At 42.6% G+C, this 24,159-nt stretch overlaps 1 protein-coding gene across 2 annotated transcripts in view; it reads left to right on the plus strand.

Annotated features, from left to right (window-relative positions):
• Positions 1–24,159, plus strand: part of rnaset2l (ribonuclease T2, like) — a 59,462-nt gene that overhangs the window by 30,424 nt on the left and 4,879 nt on the right. The window contains exons 8-9 of one of the 2 annotated variants that reach the window (XM_072549204.1): positions 11,039–11,087; positions 17,697–17,765. In XM_072549204.1, the coding sequence (XP_072405305.1) occupies positions 11,039–11,087; positions 17,697–17,765 (118 nt within the window). The remainder of the gene's footprint in view (positions 1–11,038; positions 11,088–17,696; positions 17,766–24,159) is intronic. The other variant, XM_072549205.1, reaches the window with a different exon arrangement.

The following is a 24,159-nucleotide window of genomic DNA, read 5'->3' on the forward strand; positions in this document are numbered from 1 at the left end:
TGGCACAGGTAGGACTTGAACTCAGAACTCCTGGCTCCAAAGTAGGGACTTACCACTGTGCCTTTAAAAGCCAGTCCCTATAATGATGATCATGAAACTTCAATGATGCTCCCCTTCCAATCAGCTCTGACCAGCTCTTCCCTCATGCCTTTATAGTTACCTTTATTCAATTGTAATACCATTATTGAACATTGAACATAACAGTACAGTACAGGCCCCTTCGGCCTTCGATGTTGCGCCGACCTGTGAAACCAATCTGAAGCCCATCTAATCTACACTGTTCCATTTTCATCCATATTTTTATCCAATGACCAATTAAATGCCCTTAAAGTTGGTGAGACTACTACTGTTACAGTCAGGGCTTTCCACACCCTTACTACTCTCTGACGTCTGTCCTATATCTGATTTTATCTGATTCAATCTTCTCCATCTCAAACTGCAGGGTGAATTCTATCATACATCTATCACCGTCCCCTAGGGCTTCCTTCACGATGAGCTCCCTCATCAAGTCTGTTTCATTATACATTATCAAATTCAGAATTGCCGGTTCCCTAGTGGGTCCTACTACAAACTGTTCCAAAAAATATCTTGTAGAAAATTCATGAATTCCTTTTCTTGAACTCTGCTGCCAACTGATTTTCCCAGTCCATCTGCATACTGATGTCCCCCATCATTACCGTAAAAGTTCTTTCTTTCATGCCTTTTCTATCTCCTGAGTTATTTCCTTCCCCACATCCTGACTACAGCTAGGAGGCATGTATAGAACTCACATTAGGATCTTTTCTCCATTGCGGTTCCTCAACTCCCCACACAGATTCAATGCTCTCCTATTTTATATCACTTCTTGTTATCAATTTAATTTCAATTCGTACTAAGAAGGTTACCTCACCCTCTCTTACCCATCTACCTGCTCTTTTGATAGAACATGTGTCCTTGGATATTTAGTTTCCAGCTGAAAATGTGTTGCTGGAAAAGTGCAGCAGGTCAGGCAGCATCCAAGGAGCAGGAGAATCGACGTTTTGGGCATGAGTCCTTCTTCAGGAATCCTGAAGAAGGGCTCATGCCTGAAACGTCGTTTCTCCTGCTCCTTGGATGCTGCCTGACCTGCTGCACTTTTCCAGCAACACATTTTCAGCTCTGATCTCCAGCATCTGCAGTCCTCACTTTCTCCCATATTTAGTTTCCAGCCCTGATCCCTTAGCAGTCAACTTTCTGTGATACCCACAACATCATACAAACTCATTTACCTTTCTTATACGAGATGGGTATTTAAGTACAACATTCTCAGTCCTGCACTGACTTCTTTCAGTTGTTCCCTTTTCTGCTGTGCCTGAAGTTAGATTCCTGACCCTTTCAAAACTCACTGTCCTATTATTTGCTATGAGAGTTTTAACCTCCATGCAACTGAATCCACTTCCCAACTATTTAGTTTAAAGCTCCCAAATTACGTGATTTGTAAAGACACTGATCTCAACATGATTCCGGTGGAACCTGTCCAATCAGAAAAGCTCCCTCCTTCCCCAGTACCAATGCCAATGTCCTATGAATTGGAACCCGTTTCTCCCACATCAATCTTTCAGCCACACATTTGACCCTTTAATCATGTTGACCACGTAAATATTTGCTTGTGGCTCAGTTAGTAATCCAGAGATTATTACCTCTTTGGTTCTGCTTTTTAATATAACACCTGGTTACTCATATTCATTCAGCAGAACTCTTTCATCTTTCTACCTATGCTGTTGGTATCTACATGGACCACTACAACTGGATCTTTCCCCTCCCACTCCAAATTCCTCTACAACCCAGATGAGATATCCTGAACCTGGGAACCAGGCAGGCAACACAGACTTCAGGACTCTTGATCCTGGCCACAGGCAAGAGTGTCTATTCCCCTGACTATACTATCCCCAGTCATAACTATATTTCTCTCGCATCTCGAATGGCTCCCTGTACAACAACGCTATGGTTAGTTTGCTCATCCTCCCTACCACACCCACTCTCAACCACATTGGAAGCAAAAATCTCAAGCTTATTAGACAAGCTCAAGGGCTGAGGGTCCTTTAGTACTACCTCGTGGATCCTGCTACATTCCTTGCTCATAGTCACACCGTCCTGTCTCTGACCACTGACCGAATTTAAGGTAGTTAACCTAGAGGGTGTGACTGCCTCCTGAAACACATTATCCAGGTAAATTTAGGTGTTGCAGTGATCGAAGCTCGGACTCCAGCTCATCAATCTGAGTCGGAGTTCCTCAAGCATCCAACACTTGCTACAGATGTAGTCACTACTAACCACAATGAGGTCCACATCCAGTTCCCACATCATGTAATGACAATACCTCACCTGGTTCACATCATCTACTTTAATTACTTGGTTATTAATTTGATCTTTCAAAAAATTTGTACTACTTTTTAAATTTGTAGCCTGTAAAGATTTATCTTATTTACCTTTAAACTGGAAGTAAGCTATAATATTAGTTAAATTAGTAGCTATCACCAACCAATGAATCTATGGTTTATCTGTGATGTCACTCTTCCGTGCTGGGCCCCTGCTTTTGGGCTTCAAATTATCCTGTAAAAAGACCTTACAAACTTGAGCCAAAAAAAACAGGTTAAAAAGCACCACTTCTACTCTGTACTGAATTCTCATGTTGCCTCTAAATGCCCAAACTATATACTCATACGGTCTGTATCTTATGCCAAACGCAATCTCTCCTGACTGTTTGACGTTTACTGATCTTATACTTTCAGCAGGCCCTTTCTTAAACAGAACTGATGCATAGAACTCTTAAATCGAGTTCCCTATTCACGGAATGAGGGTGTCACTGGCCAGGCCAGCATTTATTACCTATCCTTAATTGCCCAGAGGGCAGTTAAGTCTCACATTGCTGTGGATCTGGAGTTACATGTAGGCCATATAAGGTAAGGATGGCAGTTTCCTTCCCGAAAAGGGGTTAGTGAGCTAGATGGGTTTTTCCGCCAAAGATTTTGTGATCATCATTAGACTCCTAATTCCAGATATTTATTGAATTCAAATTCCACAATCTGCCATGGTAGGATTTGAACCCGGCTCCTAGAATGTTATCAGAGTCTCTAGATTGATAGTCTAATGATAATACCATTGGGCAATCACCTACCCTTCATGGCCCAATTCCTGCTTTTTCTAAACCCCTAAACCATTGCCCAGTGATTCTCAACCCTAACATTATAAGGAACAGTTTTTTCCCTCTCGATATGTCGAAGCCTGTTATGATTTTGAACACTTCTATAACATCTCTTCTTAAACTTCACTAAAGAGAACAATTCCAGCTTACCTTTCATTCCTGGAACCATTCTATAAAATATTTTCTGCACCAACTAAAACTAATGGCAAAGTAATTCAAATCAAAGATGCTCAAAAGGCATGATTTGGAGGAGCACAAATATCTCAAAACATTATAGAGGTTTAGGTGTGATAATCCTTTTGCGGCCTCATGGGGAACTCCTTGAGAAGCTCATGGAGTATGAGTTACCTTGGTATCAGCCCCATGGTCTTCCCAGTTGGAACTCATCACCGGAGCCCGTTATAAAGCAGACTCCCTCCCCTTCCAACTCCATTTTGATTTAGCCCCTTCCCTCTCGATCTATCTCCCACTCACTTCTAGTCTTTGCTTGTAAACATTTAATTGGATACTGGTCAATTACTGCTGGTGATTAATAGTTAAAACAGAAAAATAAATACAAAAAAGTCACTGTAATTCAAAGTTTGTGAGAAGATTTGTAGCTCAGGTGCTCGTTGTTGTGGTTCTGTTCGCCGAGCTGGGAATTTGTGTTGCAGACATTTCGTCCCCTGTCTAGGTGACATCCTCAGTGCTTGGGAGCCTCCTGTGAAGCACTTCTGTGATCTTTCCTCCGGCATTTGTAGTGGTTTGAATCTGTCGCTTCCGGTTGTCAGTTCCAGCTGTCCGTTGCAGTGGCCAGTATGTTGGGTCCAGGTCGATGTGCTTATTGACTGAATCTGTGGATGAGTGCCATGCCTCTAGGAATTCCCTGGCTGTTCTCTGTTTGGCTTGTCCTATAATAGTAGTGTTGTCCCAGTCAAATTCATGTTGCTTGTCATCTGCGTGTGTGGCTACTAAGGATAGCTGGTCGTGTCGTTTTGTGGCTAGTTGGTGTTCATGAATGCGGATCGTTAGCTGTCTTCCTGTTTGTTTGATGTAGTGTTTTGTGCAGTCCTTGCATGGGATTTTGTACACTACATTGGTTTTGCTCATGCTGGGTATCGGCTCCTTTGTTCTGGTGAGTTGTTGTCTGAGAGTGGCTGTTGGTTTGTGTGCTGTTATGAGTCCTAGTGGTTGCAGTAGTCTGGCTGTCAGTTCGGAAATGCTCTTGATGTGTGGTAGTGTGGCTAGTCCTTTGGGTTGTTGCATGTCCTCGTTCTGTTGTCTTTCCCTTAGGCATCTGTTGATGAAATTGTGTGGGTATCCGTTTTTGGCAAATACATTGTATAGATGTCCTTCTTCCTCTTTTTACAGTTCTGGTGTACTGCAGTGTGTTGTGGCCCTTTTGAACAGTGTCTTGATGCAACTTCTTTTGTGTGTGTTGGAGTGGTTGCTTCCGGCACTACAAATGCTGGAGGAAAGATCACAGAAGCGCTTCACAGGAGGCTCCCAAGCACGGAGGATGTCACCTAGACAGGGGACGAAACGTCTGCAACACAAATTCCCAGCTCAACGAACAGGACCACAACAGTCACTGTAATGTTAGTATGGGAAACTCATTCAGTCTGAATGATTGCACTTCTGGGTATAAATATGTATAAAAAAAGTGGATCCACTTGCCCAACTTCATTTTGATTTAGTTGCTTCTCCCTCTCTCTACCTACTGTTGATGGTTTGCATTGCCCTTGATGGGCTTTGCATGACCTCCCTTTGAGAAGTAAAACCCAAACACTCAAAGAGGAACTCCTCACCCCATAATTAGATTAGATTACTTACAGTGTGGAAACAGGCCCTTCGGCCCAACAAGTCCACACCCCGCACCCGCCGAAGCGCAACCCACCCATACCCCTACATCTACACCTTACCTAACACTACGGGCAATTTAGCATGGCCAATTCACCTGACCTGCACATCTTTGGAGTGTGGGAGGAAACCGGAGCACCCGGAGGAAACCCATGCAGACACGGGGAGAACGTGCAAACTCCACACAGAGAGTCGCCTGAGGCGGGAATTGAACACGGATCTCTGGCGCTGTGAGGCAGCAGTGCTAACCACTGTGAAAAGTCCTTTTAGCAACTTCTAGTGGTTAAATAAAATAAATCCCTGACACTCACTTTAAAATCACCAAGTAACAATTTATTTATCTAACTCTTAGTGGTTAGCATTGCTGCCTCACAGCGCCAGAGACCCGGGTTCAATTCCCGCCTCAGGTGACTGACTGTGTGGAGTTTGCACATTCTCCCCATGTCTTGCGTGGGTTTCCTCCCACAGTCCAAAGATGTGCAGGTTAGGTGAATTGGCCATGCTAAATTGCCCGTAATGATAGGTGAAGGGATAAATGTAGGGGAATGGGTCTGGGTGGGTTGCGCTTCGCTGGGTCAGTGTGGACTTGTTGGGCCAAAGGGCCTGTTTCCACACTGTCAGGAATCTAATCTAATCTAAATTAACTAAACTATTAATAAATCCCTTCCAACTACATACTACTCCCAAATAAAACAAGATTCTAATGGTAAGCTGTTCCAATAAATTCAAATCCCACTTCATACGAAAAGAAATTGAATTTAGTCTCTTGAAATAACAGCCAGGTTATGTGTCCTCCTGAATGTTTCCTGCCTTCTCCACTAATTCTTCTGTCAGGAATACCTTTTCCATCTTTGGTACCATTCTTATTTCGATGGTGCTTTCTCTAAGTTAGAGAGGAGGCTGTGAGAGCCAGCGATTCTCTCTCGAGAGAGCTGAGGGCCATTAGTTCTGGCAAATGGAAGCTTGCTCTGGGGTCTTTGTCCACCTACCTCCTTGTTTTATACCCTTGATGACATGTCAATATTTCTTACAATAGAGTTGGTCATATGTTGTCCAAACCATCAGATTTAATAGGTTTTTGGTATTTAAGTGCCTGGTTCAAATTGATTGGCTAAATTCAGAAGTCTGTTGTCTTGGTAAAAACTGCTGCTTGGCCTGCTAAGATAGCCTTTTGATATAAATGTTTCCATTCAGGCTCTCTGAGTACGTGCAAACTCAAGCTGCTGTTCACAGACATCTCTAAATGGGCGGCACGGTGGCACAGTGGTTAGCACTGCTGCCTCACAGCGCCAGAGACCTGGGTTCAATTCCCGACTCAGGCGACTGACTGTGTGGAGTTTGTACATTCTCCCCGTGTCTGCGTGGGTTTCCTCCGGGTGCTCCGGTTTCCTCCCACAGTCCAAAGATGTGCAGGTCAGGTGAATTGGTCATGCTAAATTGCCCATAGTGTTAGGTAAGGGGGTAAATGTTGGGGAATGGGTGAGTGGCAGGTCGGTGTGGACTTGTTGGGCCGAAAGGCCTGTTTCCACGCTGTAAGTAATCTAATCTAATCTAAATCTCTAAACACCGAAAAAAGGCACTATCTTTTAAAGGGACCAAGCAATGCTTTCTCCCCTAATATTTTACAATTTTACAAACACCAAATTAAAACTTCCTGCCTCCCAATCTCAATTACTCTACCCAGCTTGGCAACAAAATCTAATTGGCTATATGGGATGTTTACTGGTGATGGTTAGTGTTTAAAAAGGAAAACAAATAAAGCAATAAAAAGAATCACGGTGATTTTGGTGGTGGGAAAATCACCTCATTGTTTGTGCCCAGGATTATAAAAAGAAAAGAAAAATAATGAAGCAGACCCCTAAGTGTTGTTGTGGTATAGTAGTAGTATCCCAAGCTCCAAGTCAGGAGGCCTGGGTTCAAGTCCCACCTACTCCAGAGGTGTGTCCTATCACCTCTGGATATATTGTGGGGCCCTCTTCAGGTGCAGTTATAGTGTCCCTGGAATGAGAAGCTTGGGTTCAAATCCCACCTGATCCAGAGGGAATCATTTCTGGATATAAGAAGAAGATAAGGTAGACCCAGGGATGGATCTGCAGAACTGTCTGTACGCCACAAGTGGTGACTCTAGATAATATAATATTGTCTAATATTATATTAATATTAGACAATGTTCCTTTCATTCGGGTTTCCTGAGATATTAAATTGGCAACAGGAGTCAAGAAAAGTTTCACACAGCCTTGCCTTTCAATGATTACATGAAGACCGTGATGGGGAAATATTGAAAATGCCGCTAGTTGGGAAACTGGAACTTTACAGTGTGAGCATGGAGGATTGGCCTTAGTACCCCAAAAGAACCAGATACCTTTTTTCAGGTAAACAAGATAGAAGGGGATCACCGACAAAAAGTCATTGTCCTGATTGTTTGTAGGGCCCCAAATTTCAGCATCATGGAGTTTAACCTACCCTGTAGCCCTGGAGTCAATATCTTTTGAAGAACCGGTAGATATGGTAGCGGACCATTGTGACCTCAAACCATTTGTTATATTACAACCATACAGGTTTAACATGAAAAATAGACTTCCTGGGGAACAAGTTACTGAATTCTTGACAAAACTGAAGAAATTGGCAGAACACTGTGAGCACAGGTCAGCACTTCAGGAGATGTTAAGGGATCGTTTAGTTTGTGGAATTAATAATGTTGGGACCAAACGAAGCCTCTGACTGAACCAGTTCTGGACCTCACAGAACTGGCCCTTTCCCGTGAAAACACAGAAAATGTGGCTCAGGAGTTTCAGGATGGTATAGACGCTACTGTCCTCAACCTTGGGTGACACCCATACCGCACAATCAAGTCCCAAGCAGATAATATTTGCGGCTCCCAATAGTTGCCAAGGAAGGGTGATTGAAGTCAGAAGTTAGAAAGTTCCAGAACTGGAGGGGAAGTTTCTCCACAATACCGTGATGAGCAATAACATCCATGCTGCACTTATGTTACACCGTATACACAGGTAACAGAGAATCCAACTCCTCTTACTGGTGGTACAAGTGCCAGTTCCCAATCTTTAGGGAAGAGAATGACTACAGAAAATCTGTCTGGATATACCAAAGATCTTTAAAGTGATCTATATGAGGTCATTGGGCAGTATCCTGAAGTATTTAAAAAAGGCCTCAGGAAAATAAAGTAAAAGGTGCCAGGGTCAAAATCTATGTGGACCCAGAGGCAAGACCTGAATACTTCAAGGCACAGCCAATCCCCTGTGAGTACATGCCAAAGTACAGGCCACATTAGAGCATCTAGAGGAAAGTGGCATCATTTGCCTTGTGCAACTTATAGAATGGGCCGAGCCAGTAGTTCCCGTTTTATAACCTGACAATTTGGTCTTCTCTGAGGGATTAAAAGTTGACAGTCAACAGTGCTTAGATGGATACCCTTTGCAATGCAGAAGATTTGTATGTGAAGCTAGCTGGGAGTCACGTATTTCCAAATTGGATATGAGCCACACCTACCTCCAACTGCAGCTGAGGTGTTGTCCTGGAAGTACATCACTATAAATACTCACAAAGGACTGTATTAGTACACTCACTTGCCTTTTGGAGTGTCTTTCACTTGCACCATCTTTCAAAGTGTACTGGAGACCATCCTCCAACGGGTGACCAAAGTGGCAGTTTATGTGGATGATGTTATAATCTCAGGACCTACTGCAAAGTAATATTTGGGCAGTTTGGAGGAGGTTTTGCAACATATTTTGTGGTATCTGGCTAAAAAGGGAAAAATGTATATTCATGATAAGTTCAGTAATGCACATCAAATACAGGGTTGACAAGAACCAATTATATCCCATTAAAGAGAAGATGAAGGCCATAAAAATGGCTCCAAGGAGCACAATGGAGTTGCAGTCTTTTCTAGGCCTCATAAATTACTATGGAAAATTCATAATGAACCTAGTGACCCTGCTGGCAACTCACCATGTAATGTTAAAATAAAATCAGAAATGGACTTGGAAAATCACTGTTGTAACTTACGATCCCCTGAGACCGGGTGTTGTAACCTGTGACACCTACCCCTGCAGAAGAGGGGCAGCATTATTATATCTTTGGGACAATGGACAGAACGTCCAATTGCATTTGCATCATAAATCTTGGCAGAGGCAGAAAGGGAGTATGCTCAAACTAAGAAAGAAGATTTGGCCACGGAATTTGCAGTGAAAAAGTGCCACCAGTATATCTAGGTGGCATTTCACCATAATAACTGGTCAGAAACCTCTGTTGGGGCTCTTTAAGGAAGACAAGGTGATTTCTCCAATCGCATCCGCTTGGATCTAATACTGGGCATTACCATTAAATGCTTATGAAAATACCTTATAACATCATCCAGGGAGTCATTTAGGCAACACCACTACCCAGCAATCTACATTTACCTTGAAGATGGATAAAGTCATCATCACTTTGAACTTCACAGACAGTCGACCAATATCTGCCAAATGAAACCAGGCTTAACCCAAAACGACCCACGTTGGCAAAACTCTGTCATAACATTCAAAATGGTGGACCACAAGGATATCATATGGATTATCATCACATCTTAAAATATCAGTAGTTGATCATAGAAGATGGTATTATCTTGTGGAAAGTCTAGATGATTGTTCTATGTCCAGGCCAGTGACTAAAACTTCAAGAATTGCACAATGACCACCCAGGAATTTCTAAATTGAAAATGTTTGCAAGGAGCTATGTTTGGTGGCCTGGCATAGACACAAAAAAAGAAACCTGGTCAAATGGTGCAAAACTTGCTAGGAAAACCAGAAGTTCCATGCATACATGGGAATGGCTGGGGAGACTCTGGTTGCAAGTGCAAGCAATTTTGCAGAGCCATTTACGGGCTCTCCATTCTTAATGCTTATCAATTCATTCAAATTGGATTGACGTTCACCTAAAGGCTTCTATTACCATTTATAACTTACCATAGAAAAAAATCAGCCAGGCATTTTGTGTGGATAGTACAGCGAGATCCTTGTCACAAACAATGGATCCCCATTTAGCAGCAGCGAGTTTCAGACCATTACAAAGACAAATGGAATAAGGCATATCCTGATGAAGGGCTTTTGCCCTAAACATCAATTTTCCTGCTCCTCGGATGCTGCCTGACCTGCTATGCTTTTCCAGCACCACTCTAATCTAGACACCCATATCTACACAGCACCTACCATCCATTCTCAATCAATCTAGCTGAGAGGGTGGTCCAGGTATTCAAAGTAGCATGAAAAGGTAAGCTACAGGCTCTTTGGAAACAAAACTTACATGTTTCCTCTTCAATGGTTATTTCTGCTCCCATGTCTCCCATAACTACTGCAATAGTTAGTGAGTTCCAAGTCATAATCACTCGCTGAATAAAAACAGTTCTTTCTTATTCCCATATCTCTTGCCCAAAACTTTGAATCCCTGTCCCCTCGTGTTTGCATCACCAGCTTATGAGAAGAGCTTTTCTTTGCCTGCCTTATTTAAACCTGTCACAATCTGGTACACCTCTATCAAATCTCTCCTTGAGCTCCTATGCTTCAAAGCTAACAAGCCCTCATTTCTGGAACCAATCTCATGAATCTCCTCTTAAGGATACTTGTTTCCTTCCTTAAGTGTGATGATCAGAACTGGATTCAAAACTCCAGTTTGTGGTCTGAGCATAGCTTTATAAATGTTCAAAATAGCCTCCTTGCTTTTATATTCAATAATTTTAATGATCAAACTTAAATTTACATGTTTTGCTAACCACACAATTTGTTCTCCATATTTTAAAAGTTATGCATTAGGAAACACTTACTAAAAGTTTAAGCCTATATTGTGCTTATTGGTGCAAGGTTTCAATCAACATACAATCACTATTCTCACTATCAATGCCATGCACAAAACGAGTGCAGTGGAACAGATTGCCTAATAATAGAGTTCACTTCTGTCCAGGTATAGCAAGACTAACTATATCTAATTGTCAGTCCCATTTTAATTTAAAAAGTATCAACTTAGATTCCTAACTCTTTTTTTCAGATACTTTTCTGCTGCTGGCATCAAACCCTCATGTCATAACGGTTACACGGTAAGATTTAATATCCATGACGAAAATATTTATAGAGATTTGAATATTATATTACAATTCATTGTGTTACGATAACAGTAAATATGGACCATTTGAATTCTAATTTCTATCATTTGAGTGGGAGGGGTTTGGAGGGATGTGGGCCAGCTGCAGGCAAATGGAACTAGTTTAGTGTGGGAAACCTGATCAGCATGGATAAATTGGATCAAAGGGTCTTTTTCTATGCTGTACTGCTTTATTTTGACTGATGTCCGCGATGGACTAGACATACAGTGTTAAGTCAGATGGTATGTGGCTGAGAGAGGAACTTTCCAATGGAAATGTTCCCATACAGTTTATCCTTGTAGTTAATAGGGGTGACAGATTGAAGGGTGTTGTTTCAGGTAAACAACCACCTTGTATACTCACATGCATTTGTTGAATATTGTTAAAACTGCACTCACCCAGGCGAGTAGGGAGTATTCAATCACATTCCTAATTTGTTAATGTTGGACAGGCTTTAGGAAGTCAGGTGGTCAGTTATTCTCCGCAGGATTCCTAGCCTCTGACTGCTCTTTAATCACAGTGTTTAAGTATCTGACCCAATTCAGTTTCCGGTCAATGGTTACCCCGTATTAATATCCCTTTGTCTGCTATTTAATGTTCTTTTTAACCCATTAAGAAAGAAAATTTGATTGGATATGATAAGGATGTAGGAACTTATATCCTTGTGAAACTAGAAATGTTAAATCAAGGTTTCCTAGACTAAACTGGTATCATTAACCTGTGTTTGGCCCATGTCCCTCCAGACTTTTCTTGTCCATGTATCTGTCTGGATACCTTTTAAATGTTGTAATTTAAAACAAGTGCCTCTGCCACTTTCTCTGGCAGCTCGTTCCATGTGTGCACTGCCCTCTGTTTGCGGGCTGATTCCTCTCTTTCGAAACTTTCCCCTCTTGCATTGAATCTGTGCCCTCTAGCTTTTGACTCTCTACCCTTGGAGGGGTCCTTGGCTACTCACCTTATCTGCCCCTCATGATTTTGTGGGTTTCCTGTGCTCAGGAAAGGTTTCCCAGCCTATCAAGCCTCTCCCAGTGGTTTGGGCCTTCCAGTCTCAGTAACATCCTTGTAAATCATGGTCAGCATAGACAAGTTGGGCTGAAGGGCCTGTTTCTGTGCTCATGCCTCTATAATCATTATTCCCACCATCTTTCATGAACAAAAACATTGTTATAAAAAGGAAGAACATAAGTTTAGTAATTACCTGGCCACAGATTGAAGAGAGCTTCATGAAAGCCATGTGAAATTAGCAAAGCATTCTGCATTAAAATGATTAATTTTATCTAAACATGCTGAAACAAGGTCGTTGATTTATCCTCAAGAATTTTGCATCTTTTTAATTCATACTGTATGATAATTTCACATATTGGGAGATGAAAGGTTTGCTTGCCAGTTAACCAGCTTGGAAAGACATTGGAGTTAGCCTCAGGAATACACACTAAATTATATTTCAATAGCATTTGAGTTGCAGTGCAGAGGGAAATAAAAAATGAATTTGTGACAACAAGAGCTAGAACGCTATCTCTCTGTCTTCCCCTGCCTGCTTCCCTCATCATCTTGGAAAATAACACGCCATGAAGAAGCATCATGGGAAAACAACCCATTCACTAAAGACTCAAAGATCTGCAGTTTCTGTTATTGCTGCAAATAGGAGTCAATGATTAATTAACTGTGGCCTTGGTTTTAAAATCTAGCACCTCAAAAATTCTAAGAACTTTTAAATTGCAAAACCTTAAAAGCTGTAAATAGCACTTTAAAAATGTATTACCCATGTTTGTGTGTGTATGATGTTGCATTTTTATCATCTTTTCTCAGGGTTTGTAGATAATGAACTCCTCTATTTCATTTATCTGGGCAATTGGTTCCTGCATTTTCTAGCAAACTATTTAATTGAAGTTTGATAGCTACATACAAAAAAGATTTTTTTTTAAGAACTGTAGCAACTAACTGAGAGGAGGTTAAAGAGAGGGGAGCCGATTCCTCTTCCTCACCTTGTTGTAACAATTGACTAACAAGAACATTACTATTTTGATTTGGAAGATGCAGCGCAGGAGATGATTTGGTGCACTGATCGATACAATGTATTAAAATTGTTAAACAATGAATTCAACTACGTTATTCTTTCCCCAAAACTCTCCAGATTTCTCAATTTCCGATTCCCTTTCAGAATTTACCAGTGTATCTGCTTTCACCACTCTTTCAGATTATCAGAACTCAGTGCAGAATTTTTTTAAACTTAATTTATTCCCCGTATTTCGATCCAATTATCTTGAATACATCCTTCTAAGTTACCAACTCTCCTTCCAGTGAAATCTGATATCTATTGCAAAGGCATATCAGCTAAACTTTGTTGCTTTTACATATTTTCTGTGTAAGAATATTTTCTGTATTCGTGCATTGACCTGACAAGTAAATTCATTCGGCCAAAACTGTGATGCGCTGTACAATAGACAAACCTGTGTTACAGATTTCTTCAATCCTTGAATTGCTATGACCATATAAAGTAGTGTTAATACTATTTATACTATTTAGTACGAATATTGCAAGGCTGTGCACCCAGCAGTATTATCAGTGGTGAAGGCAGAAGTAGAAGTAGAGCTACAACTCCATAAAACCAAGGTTTAATCTGTATTCACTGGTAGCAAAAATCTCTGCTAGATGCAGCATCTCACAAACTATCCACATATTGTAATTTATGAACTTATTATACAAATTATTTACTGGTAGCACAAAATTTCACTGTTGCTTTAAAAAGACACATTTCATTGAGGTCTTTTATTTTAAATTCATCAGGACAATGCATACAATGCCAAATTGAAGGGAAAACTAATATTTATATTTCATGAGAGGAGAGTACTGATTGTTTGACAAGGAGACTATGATTGCTGGAGGCATTTATATTAAGATTGCACCAATTGATGATGATTGACAGTTAATTGCCAGGTTACAAGGCAGGTTGGTCAGGGCATTGTCTGAGAAATGAGCCAGCAAATGGCTGTTCAAACGTTGTTGAGCAGAAACAGGCACAGTGTTCAAATCTTTTCCTTCTACAAAGAACAGGGCCCTGCACATTCATTTGTATGAATGCACTTTAGTAAGTGCAGTGTGCCAACTGTGTGCCCAAGTGACAATCCTAAATTTGCTTTCAATGTAATTCTTTGCACATTCAGGGTTATCCAGCAAATGTTGTCCAATGGCAGAATTGGATTGAATGTTGAAGACCTACATACTTGGCATTATACAACACTGGAATTGATATACCCTATTACTTACTTGTGCAATAGGCAGAATATCGTTTTGACTTGACACCAGCATAAGTATTCTCCATGGCAACACTTATGCCAATCACAGCCTACTTGCCAATCAATCTGCAGTCTTCTCTCATGCAACATAAATTTTGTTTTTTACCCTTGAATAGGTACTATTGAAAATTATCATACTGAGTGTAAATTGAAAATCTTTGATAAAGCACATATTTTTCATTTCAGCAACCCTCAGATTTGTGATATATTACTGCTTTAAATGATAGAATCACAGAATACTGCAGCACAAAGGAAGCATTTTGGCACAGGGTCAGAAAAATACCCCACTTTTTCCCCTATCCTTGCAATAATGGTAACATCACTGGATGCCCAGGTTAATGTTCTGGGGATGTGGGTTCAAATTCCATAAGGATCTGGTGGAATTCAAATTCAATTAATAAATCCATAATTAAGAACTCATCTCAATAATAGTGGCCATGAAATCATTGTTATTGTCATGAAAACCATTTGGTTCACTAATGCCTTTTAGGGAAGGAAATCTGCCATCCTTACCAGGACTGGCCTACATATGAGTTCATACACACAGCAATGTGGTTCACTCTTAACTGCCCTCTGAAATAAAACATAAGAAGTAGGAGTAGGCAATTCAGCCCCTCGAGCCTGCTCCACCATTCAATATAATCAATATAATGCTTCCTTTGTGCTGCACTATTCTGTGATTCTATCATTCAAACCAATAATAGTATGTCTGATTGCATCTTGGTCTCAACTCTACTTTCCTGCCTGCTCTCCACAACCTTTCTTTCCTCCCCATCTTTGTCATCGCTTAGCATGCTACGCACATCAAGGGCAGGCAAGAAACGCTGGCCTTACCAATGATATCTATCCGTCAATGAATACAGAAAAATAACTTACAGTGGCTGCCCACTCTGAAATTATCATCAAATGCTAATAATATTACTGGAACACAATATGTATTTGTAAATAAAAGACCACATCAACTTTTGGTGGGTGACCTTTATAAATAATCAGCTTTTAGGAAGGTAACCTGTTGATTAGGGTTAAAATCGGCTCCATAGCTGACTTCTGTCTGTCAAACAGCTACTTGTCAAATGCTCATCAAACTGGACTTTGGCCAATAACAACATTTGCAACTTATCTTGCACAAATGCAACCAGAAAAAGGACAAAGGCTACTAGACAACAGGGATGGGATAAAAAGTGCCAAGCAAATATAACTGAAATAATATTCTCTTTCATTGATTTTTAGAACCATGTAGTACAGTAGAGAGCCTTTGGTCCATCAGATCCGTACCACCAAAAATACACCTTAACCTACATCAGTCCCACTTTCCCACACTGTTGTGACTATTGAATATTATGACACTTCAAATGTTATCCAAGTCCTTTTGAAAGGTTGTGAAGTTACCCAACTCAACTACCATCCCAGGCAGTGTATTCGAGACCACTGTCACTCAAAACCCTTCTAATCCTCCCGTCTGTCACTTTAAAGGTATGCCCCTTTTTTCTTGACACTTTGACGAAGAGGAACAGCTGCTTTCTATCCACCTTGTCCATGCACCTCATAACCTTATACACCTCTATTAATTCCTCCTTAAACTTCTCTTCTCCAAAGAAAGCAACTCAAGTTTATCCAGCCTCTCTTCAAAGCTGAAATGTTCCATTCTATTCTGTATTTTTGGTGGTACAGAGCAACATCCTCTACATTCACTTCAGTAGAATCATATTCTTCCCGCTAGTGTGGTGATCAGAACTGTACACAGTACTCCATCTGTGGTCTAACCAAAATTTTGTAAAGCTCCAATACAATTTCCCTGCTCTTACAATTTATGCCTCAACTGATAAAGTCAAGTGTCCCATATTACTCTTAACTACTGAACTATTAAACTGTCCCGCTACCTTCAGTCATCTGTGGAGAAGCACCCCAAGATCCTCTGTTCCTCTATGCCTCCCAGCGTCCTGCCATTCATTGAATTTTCCCTTGTCTTGTTACTTCTTCCAAAGTCCTCACATTTATCAGAGTTAAATTCAACCTGCCACTGATCTGTCCATCTGACCGATTCACCTATATCTTCCTGTAACTCAAGCACCTCACCAATTTTTGTCATCCGCAAACTTACTTATTCATCCCCCATACTTACTCATCTACATTATTTATGAACATCACCAACATTAAAAGATTTGGTGCTGATCCCTGTAGTATGCTACTAGACAGTGGCCTTCAGTCACACAAACACCCTTCTACCATAAAGGTCTGTCTCCTGCCTCGAAGCCAATTTTGGGTCCAACTCGCCATTTCCTTGAATCCCATGAGCTTTTATGTTCTTTACCAGTTTCCTGTGTGGTACTTTGTCAAAGGCCTTGCTGAAATCTATATAAACTACATCAACTACCTCCTGTCATCATCATAGTTCACCTCCTTGAAAAATTCAATCAAATTCATCAGGCATGACTTACTCCCAGGAGAAAAATATTTAGTAATACCAGTTGCCAAAGATATCACATGCAGGTGTCAAACTGCTGTATGTGATTAATACTGAAAATATTAAGTACATTTCATTTAGAATTTAATGTGACACTTCTAATTTATAAATGTATTTTAATATGCATTTATCCTTCCCATAACCAGTTACTTCCAAAATAAGCTCTCTACTCCAAGCTTCATCATGGCAAGTGGTTATCAGGAAAGCAAAGAAAATGCTTTAAGGACCTTCATAAGGTCTCCCTGAAAAATTGCAATATCCCCACCATCGTATGGGCATCTCAATCAAAGACTGCTCATAATGGAGTAAAGCATCGCAAAGATGCCAACAACTTTGAGCATCTCCAACAGGCTCACCTGGAGGTCAAGTGCAAAAGATAGTAAGCACATGCCAAAACCTCCTCAGATATCATTGCCCTACCTAGGTTAGGATGTATGGATCCAGCACAGAATTACTTAGTTGTCTCAGGACCAAACCACAAGAGTGGAAGGAAATTGTCTGTGCTCATGAGGCAATGGTCCTTTCTGTACTTTCTCTATATATTAGAAAATTTCAAAAATACCTTTGTTGAAGTCAAAAGCATTGTCATCCTAGTTTGCAGGAGTTAGTTCTGACACCTACTAGGCCGGTTGGGTCAAATAGTATACAGTGAATTCCTAAATTCTGTCATCTCTTTATCTCATTCTGGCCCTCCAGCTCTTTTCACATATTCAATGGCACCTTATCTTTTTCATTCCTTTCTCCTTCTGTTTGATGATTCACTCTGTTTTATCAACCTGAATTTGTCTTTTTCCCAACTCATAGTATGGAAGATTCCACACTGCATTATCTTATTTGGGTCCTTATGTAAATCTCCAATGTTGCAAGGACAAGGTAAGGTGTTGATTAATAGCTCAATTTGATTGCATTAGTTATTGATTTTAGAAAGTAAGAAACATTTCCAAAACACAAAATATTCAACTATTTTGCTATTATTGATTTGCAACAGATAATTCTATTGCAATAGTGGTAAAATTTTGGGGCTGGATCTTTCCATTTTTGACAAAGTGCGAATATCTGGAGGGGCTCTCACTGTGAGGCCTTGTGTTGATTTCTCGCCAGAACTTGTCAAACTCATCTCATTAATTACCCATCTTGTCCACATGGTGTCTCTGTCATTCCATTTTACCTTAGTCCCATGTTACCATGCACCATTCCCAAAACAACTCACCACTGACCAGATATTAGATTAGATTACTTACAATGAGGAAACAGGCCCTTTGGCCCAACAAGTCCACATCGACTCTCCGAAGAGCAACCCACCCAAACCCATTTCCCTACACCTAACACTACGGGCAATTTTAGCATGGCCAATTACCTAACCTGCACATTTTTGGACTTCCATATCTTCCAAACAATAAACATCCCTGGTGCCAGCACCTCTGCCAAGCACTGACAATCCAAAATTGTCCTGCTCTGTCAAGGAAATTTTTGAACACATTAGAGAAGGGGAAGATGGCACCATGATTCTTTGACATCTCCAACTGGGACCTAGCTGTCCTTGTTTAGGGGTGAATCAAATGAGGGGTACCCTTCTGGCAGGAAAGGCAGTGTCGGTAGACCCCGGCAGCCTGGTCTGAGGGCACGACCCATGTCAATGCCATCTCAACAGTGTGAAGGAATGACCAGTCATGTTGCAAGAACATCACTTTCCCTGCTCTACCAGGGTAAGTGCCTCACTCATTTCTCTTCTACTTCACTCACGCTATCTCTGCTATAGCACTCACCCTCCCCCACTTAGATTCATGCTCTGCCACTCTCATTATTGTCTGCAACTTCTTCCCTCACACACTTTCATTCCCTCCCAACTTCCCACACAACTGCATGGCCATTGCATAGCCTCTGCATTGCTGCTCATTCCCTCAAACACCTCCCCCTCTTGGCATATGTAGTGACCACCCCAAATTTGGTCATACACTGTCAACCCTTGAAGCCAGGGTACTCCTGACCATGGACAAACTCTCCCCTCCCACATGAACCTCTTCCCATCCATGCTTTACCATATTCCCTCTACAACAATACTGTTAGCCCCCACTCTTCACAACTGTCATCCTGACACCCCCCAGCTTGCAGCTCGCAATCCCAAAGAATAGAAATAGGTTCCCAAATCTTCCTCTCGCTGTAGCAGCACCTGATGATTTCTCCCAATGTTTCTCTCCATTTCTGTGGATGAACCAAATGGACTGATGGTGACCTACTCTCTGACTGAAGAGGCACAGCCCCCCCTGATCAAGATCACCATGACCTGATGACCAACCATAGCCAATCCCCTGGACTGGTATGGAAGACTGCCCTTGACCTAACTGTGCTGTGAACCCTTAATTGTGGGATACCTCTAAGGACTTCAGAGAGGACTGTTGCCCTAAAACCTTGAGATATGGCTGCTTGCTTGCTGCACGTGTGGTACGTTTGCCACATGAACTTGGTGCAGGTGTGAGATTGGCATAGAGCACTACATACATGCCTGTCTCTTCACTGAAGCCTGCTGACCAGCAGTGCAAGATGCCCTGGTTCTGTGACTGGACAAGACAAGGTAAGACATGGGCACTGCGAACTTGCAGGTAGGCACTAAATGAATGAATGCTATGACAGCAAGCTCTAAACTGCAGTCTAGTCCACCGCATGGGTTGGGTACCAATGTCTGCATGCACAGTCCCCTTATTGTAACCTTAAAATGCTAGTTGCTGGTGAGCCTTTCAATGCAAGTCTGAGCATCCTGCAAGTGGATCAGAGGTCATGAGAGTTGCAAATGCTGAATGCCAACATCTATGGATCAGGGGTGTCTGTGGCTGGAGCCTTTGAATTGTGCCCTGAGACAAAGTTCGGTTTTGAGCAGCATGAGGCTCTTTGCAGCAGAGATTTGCCGCTCTGATTTCCATGTCAAAATCTCCCAAAAATTAGTTTGTTTGGTACTTTTAGTAGGATAGAAAGCTGAATATTAATCAGATGAGTTGAACTATGAATAAGATTTTTAACAGGCAATATTCTCCCTAAACAGCAACTTCCCAATGTTTAGCAAGAAAGCATTAAAAAGGGGAGTGAGATGCTCTCAACATAGAGATGGCCGCACCAGATTTATTGTCCAATTCTGCCACAAAATTTGCCATAGTCCCACCATGCTCAGACCCCTAAAAGATTCCTCCTTTTTGTTTAGTTCTCTCGAAGTGTCTTCTTAGTCATTTGACTGTGTCATAGACAAATAAACTTGTGACAAGACAAGTATTTCTCAACTTGTTGGCAGAAAGTGTGATGTAATTTTAGAGAATTTAATGAGATTTTTCCTCTTGCAATAGTTCCTTTGCAATTCTTTTATCATTCTTGAGTCCTTCTGAAACAGGGTAAACAACTTTGCAGTTTTTTTCTGCCCTGTCAGCGCCCTGTAGCACTCACATAATCTCAGTTATTTATGTGGGCTACATTTTTTTCTCGAAACCATGCTGAATGATGGTATGATTAAAACACTATATTGGGTTTTGATTCTGAATCAGTTATCTAGATTAATAAATTTAAAATTGAGATATAAACAAATGCAAATGACAACATCTAGATCTTTTCAAACTGCAATCTACTTCTGTCACAGTTTAAGCAATTTGTTCACATTGTTGTAAAGAATATTAAGAATGTGTTCCTTCTCCTTATCTACCTCCCCATTCACATTTTCTTCAGTTGTCAGGGGAAACAAAAGCAAGTATTTTTAAAGAACTAGCACTGGTAAATTATGGAGAGGAGGGCTTAAATACACTGTGGTGGTCCTTTACATATTAATATTTGCAGAGTTCAAAACCAGATAATTAGCAATGGCTGGAGACATCTAAAGAATGAAATATCTCTGTCAATCTATTGCAATAGCATTAGATTTCCTGTTTATTCCTTCCTAAATACCTCACCCTCTCCTTGTGCTCTAATGTTACCCAAATCAGGATGATATAGGTTTGTTCAGCTTAATACCAACCAAGTGAGGTGTAAATAAATGCCATTCTTTAATCAAACATCTGAGAAATACACAAACAGGTGTTTTGGAGACTTTTCAATGATATTTTCCATCCTCTCACAAAAAATAGTAATAGACCCAACAATAACACATGCTACAATAAAGAGGAATCTTCACTGAGAATATTAATGTCTAGGATATTATCAATTTTTCATGAGCAGAAGCATAAAATGGAAAAGAAGCTCGACTGGACGTAAAACAGATTGCCTTTCATCGTTACCTGTTTTGCATTGCCATCCAGGAAAGATTTATACTCTGGGATTCAAACTCAGGACTCCAAGCTTTCAGTTCAATACATAGTCTTGCAGCTACTATGCTGCTTGGCATGTATGCTGCCTCAATCTTTAAGGTCACTGAAAGGTCAAACTGTCACCTTCCTCAAACAGAGTGATATATTTGGGCACTGCAATTTTCTGGTATGGTAAAGCTCATCGTAATTTTATTTTGTTTGCCTCGCTACAGAAAAAGCTAGGGATTCCAAATAATAAATTGCTAAGACATACATTCATCAGACCATATGTACACACTTCTAACACTGATCATACATACTTTGCAAACATGAAATTGACCAAGATGAAATGTTTCTGTGCCTGAATGCCATTTTAAATCTCAAATGTTGATCAGTGCTGGGCTGTAATAATGAAGCTGAAAATGTATTGCTGGAAAAGCGCAGCAGGTCAGGCAGCATCCAAGGAGCAGGAGAATCGACGTTTCGGGCATCAGCCCTTCTTCAGGAATGAGGAAAGTGTGTCCAGCAGGCTAAGATAAAAGGTAGGGAGGAGGGACTTGGGGGAGGGGCGTTGGGAATGCGATAGGTGGAAGGAGGTTAAGGTGAGGGTGATAGGCCGGAGTGGGGGTGGGGATGGACAGGTCAGGGAGAAGATTGCAGGTTAGGAAGGCGGTGCTGACTTCGAGGGATTGGACTGAGACAAGGTGGGGGGACGGGAAATGAGGAAACTGGAGAAATCGGAGTTCATCCCTTGTGGTTGGAGGGTTCCCAGGCGGAAGATGAGTCGCTCTTCCTCCAACTGTCGTGTTGCCATGGTCTGGCAATGGAGGAGTCCAAGGACCTGCATGTCCTTGGTGGAGTGGGAGGGGGAGTTGAAGTGTTGGGCTACGGGGTGGTTGGGTTGGTTGGTCCGGGTGTCCCAGAGGTGTTCTCTGAAACGTTCTGCAAGTAGGCGGCCTGTCTCCCCAATATAGAGGAGGCCACATCGGGTGCAGCGGATGCAATAGATGATGTGTGTGGAGGTGCAGGTGAATTCGTGGCGGATATGGAAGTGTCCCTTGGGGCCTTGGAGGGAGGTAAGGGGGGAGGTGTGGGCACAAGTTTTGCATTTCTTGCGGTTGCAGGGGAAGGTGCCAGGAGTGGAGGTTGGGTTGGTGGGGAGTGTGGATCTGACAAGGGAGTCACGGAGGGAGAGGTCTTTTCGGAACGCTGATAGGGGAGGGAAGGGAAATATGTCCCTAGTGGTGGGGTCCGTTTGGAGGTGGCGGAAATGACGGCGGATGATACGTTGGACATGGAGTTTGGTGGGGTGGTAGGTGAGGACCAGTGGGGTTCTGTCCGGGTGGCGGAAGGAGGGGCGGGGCTCAAGGGCAGAGGAGCGTGAAGTGGAAGAGATGCGGTGGAGGGCATCGTCGACTACGTCTGGGGGGAAATTGCGGTCCTTGAAGAAGGAGGCCATCTGGGTGGTACAATTTTGGAACTGGTCCTCCTGGGAGCAGATGCGGCGGAGACGAAGGAATTGGGAAAATGGGATGGCGTTTTTACAGGGGGCAGGGTGGGAGGAGGTGTAGTCTAGGTAGCTGTGGGAGTTGGTCGGTTTATAATAAATGTCCATGTTGATTCAGTCGCCAGAGATGGAAATGGAAAGGTCTAGGAAGGGGAGGGAGGAGTCTGAGACGGTCCAGGTGAATTTGAGGTCTGGGTGGAAGGTGTTGGTAAAGTGGATGAACTGTTCAACCTCCTCATGGGAGCACGAGGCAGCGCCGATATCATGGAGGAGGTGGAGGGCGGGGGTGGTGTCCCGAACATAGGTGGGGAACCTACGTTCGGGACACCACCCACGCCCTCCACCTCCTCCATGATTTTCGCTTCCCCGGTCCCCAACACCTTATCTTCACCATGGACATCCAGTCCCTGTACACCTCCATCCCCCATCACGAAGGACTCAAAGCCCTCCGCTTCTTCCTTTCTCCCCGTACCAACCAGTACCCTTCCACCGACACCCTCCTTCGACTGACTGAACTGGTCCTCACCCAGAACAACTTCTCTTTCCAATCCTCCCACTTCCTCCAAACCAAAGGAGTAGCCATAGGCACCCGCATGGGCCTATGCCTGCCTCTTCGTAGGATATGTGGAACAGTCCATCTTCCGCAGCTACACTGGCCCCACCCCCCACCTTTTCCTCCGCTACATTGATGACTGTATCAGCGCTGCCTCGTGCTCCCACGAGGAGGTTGAACAGTTCATCCACTTTACCAACACTTTCCACTCCAACCTCAAATTCACCTGGACCGTCTCAGACTCAACCCTCCCTTTCCTAGACCATTCCATTTCCATCTCGGGTGACCGAATCGACACGGACATTTATTATAAACCAACCGACTCCCACAGCTACCTAGACTACACCTCCTCCCACCCTGCCCCCTGCAAAAATGCCATCCCATATTCCCAATTCCTTCGTCTCCGCCGCATCTGCTCCCAGGAGGACCAGTTCCAATACCGTACAACCCAGATGGCCTCCTTCTTCAAGGACCACAATATCCCCCCAGACGTGGTCGACGATGCCCTCCACCGCATCTCTTCTGCTTCCCACTCTTCCGCCCTTGAGCCCCGTCCCTCCAACCGCCACCAGGACAGAACCCCACTGGTCCTCACCTACCACCCCACCAACCTCCATGTCCAACGTATCATCTGCCGTCATTTCCGCCACCTCCAAACGGACCCCACCACCAGGGACATATTTCCCTCCCCTCCTATATGAGCGTTCCGAAAAGACCACTCCCTCCGTGACTCCCTCGTCAGGTCCACACCCCCCACCAACCCAACCTCCACTCCTGGCACCTTCCCCTGCAACCGCAAGAAATGCAAAACTTGCGCCCACACCTCCCCCCTTACCTCCCTCCAAGGTCCCAAGGGACACTTCCATATCCGCCACGAATTCACCTGCACCTCCACACACATCATCTATTGCATCCGCTGCACCTGATGTGACCTCCTCTATATTGGGG

Source organism: Chiloscyllium punctatum, chromosome 29 (genome assembly GCF_047496795.1).
Source record: "Chiloscyllium punctatum isolate Juve2018m chromosome 29, sChiPun1.3, whole genome shotgun sequence".
Classification (NCBI taxonomy): Eukaryota; Metazoa; Chordata; class Chondrichthyes; order Orectolobiformes; family Hemiscylliidae; genus Chiloscyllium; species Chiloscyllium punctatum.